Source organism: Triticum aestivum, chromosome 1B (assembly GCF_018294505.1).
Source record: "Triticum aestivum cultivar Chinese Spring chromosome 1B, IWGSC CS RefSeq v2.1, whole genome shotgun sequence".
Taxonomy (NCBI): Eukaryota; Viridiplantae; Streptophyta; class Magnoliopsida; order Poales; family Poaceae; genus Triticum; species Triticum aestivum.
This window is the reverse complement of record NC_057795.1, coordinates 642218043-642225442: the sequence shown is the minus strand read 5'-3', so window position 1 is coordinate 642225442 and position 7400 is coordinate 642218043. Positions and strand designations below refer to the sequence as shown.

The 7400-nt window shown below is 39.7% G+C and overlaps 1 protein-coding gene across 1 annotated transcript in view; it reads right to left on the bottom strand.

The window, feature by feature from the left end:
• LOC123081082 (uncharacterized) overlaps positions 1 to 1844 on the bottom strand; it is a 2636-nt gene extending 792 nt beyond the window's left edge. Inside the window, exon 1 of the mRNA XM_044504051.1 lies at positions 1134 to 1844. Coding sequence (XP_044359986.1) covers positions 1134 to 1823 — 690 coding nt within the window. The 5' untranslated portion in view covers positions 1824 to 1844. The remainder of the gene's footprint in view (positions 1 to 1133) is intronic.
• Positions 1845 to 7400: the final 5556 nt, after the last annotated feature.

Below are 7400 nucleotides of genomic sequence, written 5' to 3'. Positions count from 1 at the left end.
GGATTTGTATTCGAAAGAGTTTTTGACGGTATAATTTTTTATGAAATATAGTTTACACTTTATTAGTTAAATCGATGGTACTTTGACCCAAAAATTAGAGGGGGCCTACTAAACCCGGACAGAGGGGATACAAGATTAATGAACACTTCAGTAGTTTAGTTGCAACTGTACATTGCACAATACTTCCTATAGCTGTAGGTCAACACTTAAACTAACAAAATAGCATAGCTTGTACATGTAACTACTCAAAGTGTTACCAACTAATCATCCAGAAAAAGGAAACTACCACTTTGTTTTGACTTTTGATAGTTCCAATTGTCACATTTATGACAAAAGACATCGAAATGCTCTCGAAATGAGCTTTCCAAAAGGATGTATGTGGAATGACATATTAGCTACTTCTCCAACTCACTTATGAGGTCCCAATCTAATTTTCACATTTTGCAGCTCAGACCTCATGAGATTCTGACAGATGCTAGCAAGAATTCAAATTTTGTTGAAAGAGAGATGGCATGCGCAGATTAAGGGAAACATAGCAAAATCTATAAATGCTGCAATAAGATGAACTGACACTCTATGTCCTGTACATGCAGAATTGCACACACGGGCCATGTATATGCAATGCAAGCATATTACATATCCAAGCAATGCAATCTCTTTTGAACAAACAAATGCTACATTGTTCACACAATTTATGAGCACTTATAGGTTAACAAGAAAAGCAAGGGGTTTCTCTAATGAATAAGGTCTGATTTAAACAGGCAAAAATAGATCACGCAGAAAGAAGTTGTTATTAGTAGTGGGCCCCCTGCTGTTCGAATCAGCACGTCCAACAGAGACCGGTTTAACCTTTTTATCTGGTAACTATTTCATATGAAAACTCTACCTTAGCATTTGAAGGGGGAGTCAAGTCTTGACAATCAGACCTAATAAGTTATATCCAGTTTGCCAACTAACATGCCAAAATTCCTTGGATTCTGACTAAAATATGTGCACGATATTGCTTGCCATGCAAATGTTGTTTCATGTGAGTCTAATAACCGATGCACAACCAAAGCGATGCATATTTCCACGTACCCAAACAAATGAATTTTACAGAAACAGATCAAGCAAAGCATTGAGCGAACTCGGACCTGACGGAACAGACGCTTATTGCACTCCTCCACCTCCTGAGCAAGCCTATCCAACCTCCTTAGCATCCCGGAATACATCTCCTCCTCGGTTGCTTGCTCTCCGATGTTTGCCGGCGGAGGCGGCAGCCGCGGCATTGGCGACTCCGGGGCGAAGGTGTGGCACTGGTACTGGCCCCGGTAACGAGGACCCACGTTGACGATCGTGAGGGAGGTGGGGACGAGGCGGGAATCAACGAGGAGGAAGGCGCGGTGGGCGAACGAGTGGATGGAGAGGTCGGAGGCGACAGAGTGGGCTAAGAGGAGAAACACGACGGGGTGGGCGAGGGCCAGAGATTTGGATAGGGAGCGGGCGACGGCGGCCTCGCGCATGGAGGGGCGGCGCGTCGTGCACGCGCTGTGGCGGGAGGAGAAGAAGCCGACGGTGGCCGTGCCCGAGCGGGCGGGGAAGTAGGGGTTGAAGCAGCTAAGTGCGTTGGAGAGGGCGGAGGGTCGGGCGAGCGAGGAGTGGCCGGTGACGTAGATGTGTAGGGTTGGGGCCGGATCGTCGTCGGAGAAGGAAGGGGGGAGGGCAGCACGGCTGAGGAGTATCCCGTCGCAGTCCCCGCCGGCGGCCGCACAGCAGTCGAGGAGTGCCGCGAAGGCCTGAATGGAGACCGAGAGCTTCGCGGCGTCGGCGGCGGCGGCGGCCATTCCTGCTGGACTGCGATGCGATCTGGGGTTTGGCCGTTCGGGGGGCTGCTTCGTCCTTGGAGCGTGTACTTATCGGTCGACTATTTTCCACCTCAGTGTCAGTTTTCGAACTACCGTCAGATCTTTATGCAACGGCTCAGATTCGTCCCCGCGCGTACATCTGCAGTCACAACATTCTTCACTCTTGTACATCTATCTTTGATGGATTCAGTCTTGTACTACATTTTAAGGTGCTTATAATGGTATCACAATTGTCATGTAGGTCTTTCTATGTGATGGTGAAACGGCGAGAGATTAGAGAAAGGCATGCTGACTTATTCAGAACTTGGTTTCTTCATGAGCTCAATGATGGGTTGCTTCCTCAACATGGCTCCGTTATTTAGACAATGGCAAAAAAACTAAAAGCAGCAGTGGCACTGATGTTATAAGGACTTAGGCCAGCGTTCAATGGGACTAGAGGAGATGGCGTGCTCCGCCACGCCTGGCTATTGTTACCTACTCCGTAAGGTGATTTTAGGTTGATTGGTTAGACGTAGTTTCTTTGTGGGGTGGTCGGATCGATGTAGGTTAAGGCTTGTGTATCTATCTCTCCTATTTTTCTTTTCTTTTTTCGAGGGATCGTCAACATGAGCTTCTTTTTTTAGATGCATATTGGTTTGTGGCAGTGATGTGGTATGGGAGCAAATATTATTTGTTGCTTATACAATGCTAATATCAAGAGAGTGTCCAAGTCGTACGAGGCATACATCGTGGCCTAAGTACTGATGATGCGTACGATTTTACATGATTCTTCATGGATAGTTTGGTTTTCTCTGGGGTAATGTGGGTATGTCGTTGCACATTTTTTGTGTTCCTTGTGTTTTTTTCCTTCTATTTATCTTTTTTTTACTTTTTCTTGTTCTCCTTTTATTTTTCATCTACTTATTCATTTTTCCCTTTCTTTTCCCTTGTTAGAAATTAAATAATTTAAAAATTTGAACATTTTATAAAAGTAACGAACAGTTTTAAAAAGTGCATAAAAAATATCTAGAACGCGTGAAATTTTTTTGAATGCATGAACACTTTTTTAGATGTGTTTTCCAAAAAGTGTGAACATTTTAAAATAATGAGTGAACCTTTTCTCAAATGCATGAAGACTTTTCAAAAAAATACACTTTTTTAAGAAGTGTGAAACATTTTTAAAATGTATGATTTTTTGAATTATATAAAATTTTAAAACACAAGAACATTGTCTTGAAATGTTTTTTTCTTTAAAATTTATTTGAACGTTTCCTAAAACATGTGAACAGCTTTTCAAATTAATTACATTGGTAAACACGTTCTAGATGCATGAGCATTCTTTTTAAATATACTAACACTTTTGAAAAATAGATTATACTCCGCGCATTTATGCGGGACTTCCTGCCTTTCATGAGCAGGAAACATTCACATATCGGATGAATGAACAGGAAATATGGCTTAAAATGTTGAACAAATACATTCATATTCAAAAGTTGATGTTGGGGAACCAATAGAATATTGATATTTACATTAGTGTCGGAACTGCATAACTATACATATATTTATCTCTACGTGCAGATTCCTCACCTCGGTAATTTGGTTTGCCTCTAACAATATTTAATTGATTTTGGTTCACTTGGTTGGCCTATAGTGACTTCAAGTGAGGCATCTGTTCACCTGCACACGAATGTTCAAATTTCTGGTGGCAAGTATTAACCACTGGAAACAAAATATGGACATAAGAATTAACTATTACCATAAGGCACAGGGGCTCGCCCTAGCTAGGGGGGTGGGTGCGCCCCCAGCCTTGTGGCCTACCCCAACACCCCCTGACCTAATTCTTTGTTCTATGTATTCACAAATATTCCCAAACCACCAGAGGCATCCACGAAAACACTTTTCCACCGCCGCAACCTTCTGTTCCTGTGAGAACCCATCTAGGGGCCTTTTCCGGCATCCTGCCGGAGGGGGATTCAATCACGGAGGGCTTCTACATCAACTCCATTGCCCTTCCTACGAAGCGTGAGTAGTTTACCACAGACCTACGGGTCCATAGCTAGTAGCTAGATGGCTTCTTCTCTCTCTTTGGTTTTCAATACCATGTTCTCCTCAATGTCCTTGGAGATCTATCGGATGCAATCTTCTTTTGCGGTGTGTTTGTCAAGAAACGATGAATTGTGCATTTATGATCTGTTTGTCTATAAATATTATTTGAATCTTATCTGAATTCTTATATGCATGATTTGATATCTTTATAATTCTGTTTGAACTATCGGTTTAGTTTGACTAACTAGATTGGTTTTTCTTGCAATGGGACAAGTGCTTAGCTTTGGTTCAATCTTGCGGTTTCCTTTCCCAGTGACAGTAGGGACAACAAGGCATGTATTGTATTGTTGCCATCAAGGATAAAAAGATGGGGTTTACATCATATTGCTTGAGTTTATTCCTCTACATCATGCCATCTTGCTTAAAGCGTTATCATGTTCTTCATGAACTTAATAATCTAGATGCAGGCAGGAGTCGGTTGATGTGTGGAGTAATAGTAGTACGATGCAGGCAGGAGTCGGTCTACTTGACACGGACGTGATGCCTATATTTCATAATCATTGCCTTGGATATCATCAGAACTTTGCGCTTTTCAATCAATTGCTCGATAGTAGTTTGTTCACCCACAATATTATTTGCCTTCATGAGAGAAGCCTCTAGTGAAACTTATGGCCCCCGGGTCTATTTTCCATCATATTAGTTTTCGATCTACTATTTTGCAGTCTTTTACTTTCAGATCTATAAACCAAAAAACCCAAAATTATTTTACTTTTGTTTATATATCTCTATCAGATCTCACTTTTGCATGTAACTGTGAAGGGATTGACAACTCCTTTACCACATTGGGTGCAAGTTGTTTGATTGTTTGTGCAGGTATTGGTGGCTTGTGTGTTTTCTCCTACTGGATTGATACCTTGGTTCTCTAACTGAGGGAAATACTTATCTCTACTTTGCTACATCACCCTTTCCTCTTCAAGGGAAAAACCAACGTAAGCTCAAGAAGTACCAGGAAGAATTTCTGGCGCCGTTGCTGGGAAGATCTACGCCAAGTCAAGACATACCAAGTACCCATCATAAAACTCTCATCTCTTGCATTACATTATTCACCATATGCCTCTCGCTTTCCTCTTCCCCACTTCTAAAACGATTTTCGAAAAGATTGCCCGTGACTGGAGGACCAGGGTCAGAGACGACCACGCGTTTGACTAGGGAATCATGGAGCCGGTAACCAGGGAGTTGTTCTGAGGGTGGCGAATAGGGATAACCAACCGCGTGGTACGACGGCAGTAGCAACGGCGATCAGGAAATGTTGTTACGTTTATAACGAGACTATACTAACCTCAGGAAATCAACGATTAGTGTACCGCTCCCTCCACTCTATAGTAGTATAAGGTACGAAATGGAAAATTGAGCGGTTCTCGCATGTACCGGTAGATCTGGAGCCGATCGTTGTAGTCTGAAGATCATGCAACATTGTATAGTATAAAAAGTGAAGTATTCTGTTTGGGAAATATATAGCTATACAGCCTACAAACATGGTACATGGGTCCCGTCAAATGTTAGCGTTTGATCAGATGACACTGTGTCTTGTATGCATGTGCTTCCCATTCTTTCTCTTCCCTCTCCCAAACTAATTCATCCATTTATTTCACCTTTGCTAACTTAAAATCACTCATATCTCTTAACCAAACTTCCGATTTTAAAACTTTTTATATATTTGAACTCCTGCCACAAAGACCTTTAAAACAAGACCGATTTCGGATACATTTCAAGTGATTTTAAAATTTAAGAAACACATTTAGCATATTTCACTCGCTTGAAATCTTATGAATAAAATGACTTGAATCAGTTTCAAAAGTTCTTATTTCGGTTTTATGTTGTTTTTCACATTCAGAACTTACATTTTACTTTTCACTGGCTTATATGAGATAAATCATATCTACTTCAATTGCAAAATTTTGAACGAACATATTTCACTATTTTAAAATAAACCGTTCACATTTGAAAATGATCGGTCTCACAAGTTGCCATTTCAGTTCATATTGTCTTTCACTTTCAGAAGTTACATTTCACTTTTCACTGGCTTGTTTTACAGAAAATCACTAATTTCAGTTTCACATTATTGAAATAACACATTTCACTCCTTTTAAATAAACTATTACACATTTCAAACATTTAAATTTCACAAGTTGACATTTCAGTTTAACATTTTTTCCACTTTCAGGAGGTACATTTCACATTCACTGTCTTGTTTCACAAAAATCACATCTACTACATTTACATATTTATAAAATAACATATTTCACTATTTTGAAATAAACTGTTACACATTTCCAAATAATCAGTTTCACAACTTGACATTTCATTTTCATATTTGGGTTAAGTACGTTTCGGTGAAACAGGTTGTTTCCACATATTTCTAGTGAAATTGGTTTGTTCCATATTTTTGTAGCGAAATATGTGTTTTCACGTATTAAATGTGAAACGTCAAAATTCAAGCATGTTCGAAATGTATCCAAAATTAGTCTAGTTCTAAAGGGCTTGACACTAGGAGTCCAAATATATAAAACGTTTCAAAACGAGTTTATTGTTTAAAAGATATGAGTGATTTAAGTTGTCTAAGTTGAAATAAAGTCAATGGACTTGTTTGGCATTGAGAGAGAGAAGAGAGTTCCATGCCCATCTTTCTTGGCAAAAGGAAGTACTTTGGGCCCATCAAACTGATACTGATTTGGCCCAGAAAATGCATTTTTTCACTTTCAGAAGGTACATTTCACATTTCACTGGCTTGTTTCACAAAAATCACATCTGTTTCATTTGCATATTTTTTTAAATAACATATTTCACTCTTAAGAAAACGGTTACCCATTTTCAAATAATTAGTTTCACAAATTTACATTTCAGTTTCATATTTTGGTTAAGTATATATGTTTCGGTGAAACAAGTTGTTTTCACATATTTCTAGTGAAATTGGGTTGTTTCATATTTTTAGTGAGATGTGTTTTTTTGACGTATGGAATGTGAAATGTCAAAATTCAAACATGTTAGAAATGTATCCAAAATTGGTCTAGTTCTAAAGGGCTTGATGCCAAGAGTCCAAATATATAAAAAGTTTCAAAAAATGAGTTTATAGTTTTAAAAATATGAGCGATTGTCTAAGATGAAGTAAAGTCAAGGGATTTGTTTGGGATGGAGAGAGAACAAAGGTACATGCATGCACATCTTTTGTGGCAAAAGTAAGTACTTTGGACCCATCAAACTGACACTGATTTGATGAAAAAAAATATACAACAATTATACTACTGTTATACATCTAGATGGGCCATAGCTAACACACATCTCAGAAAATATGGGTGGTGTGAGATCTACTGGTAGGAGCCTAACCGTGCGAAATGACCGCGGTATAAGGTACCATACAAAAAGCTCAACTAATTAGGTTTCAAGCGTCATGCTACAACAGTAGCCGGCACCCTGCCTCCATAACTAATGTCCCATCCCCTTTTCTATATCATTGCTCTAGTACTACATGAC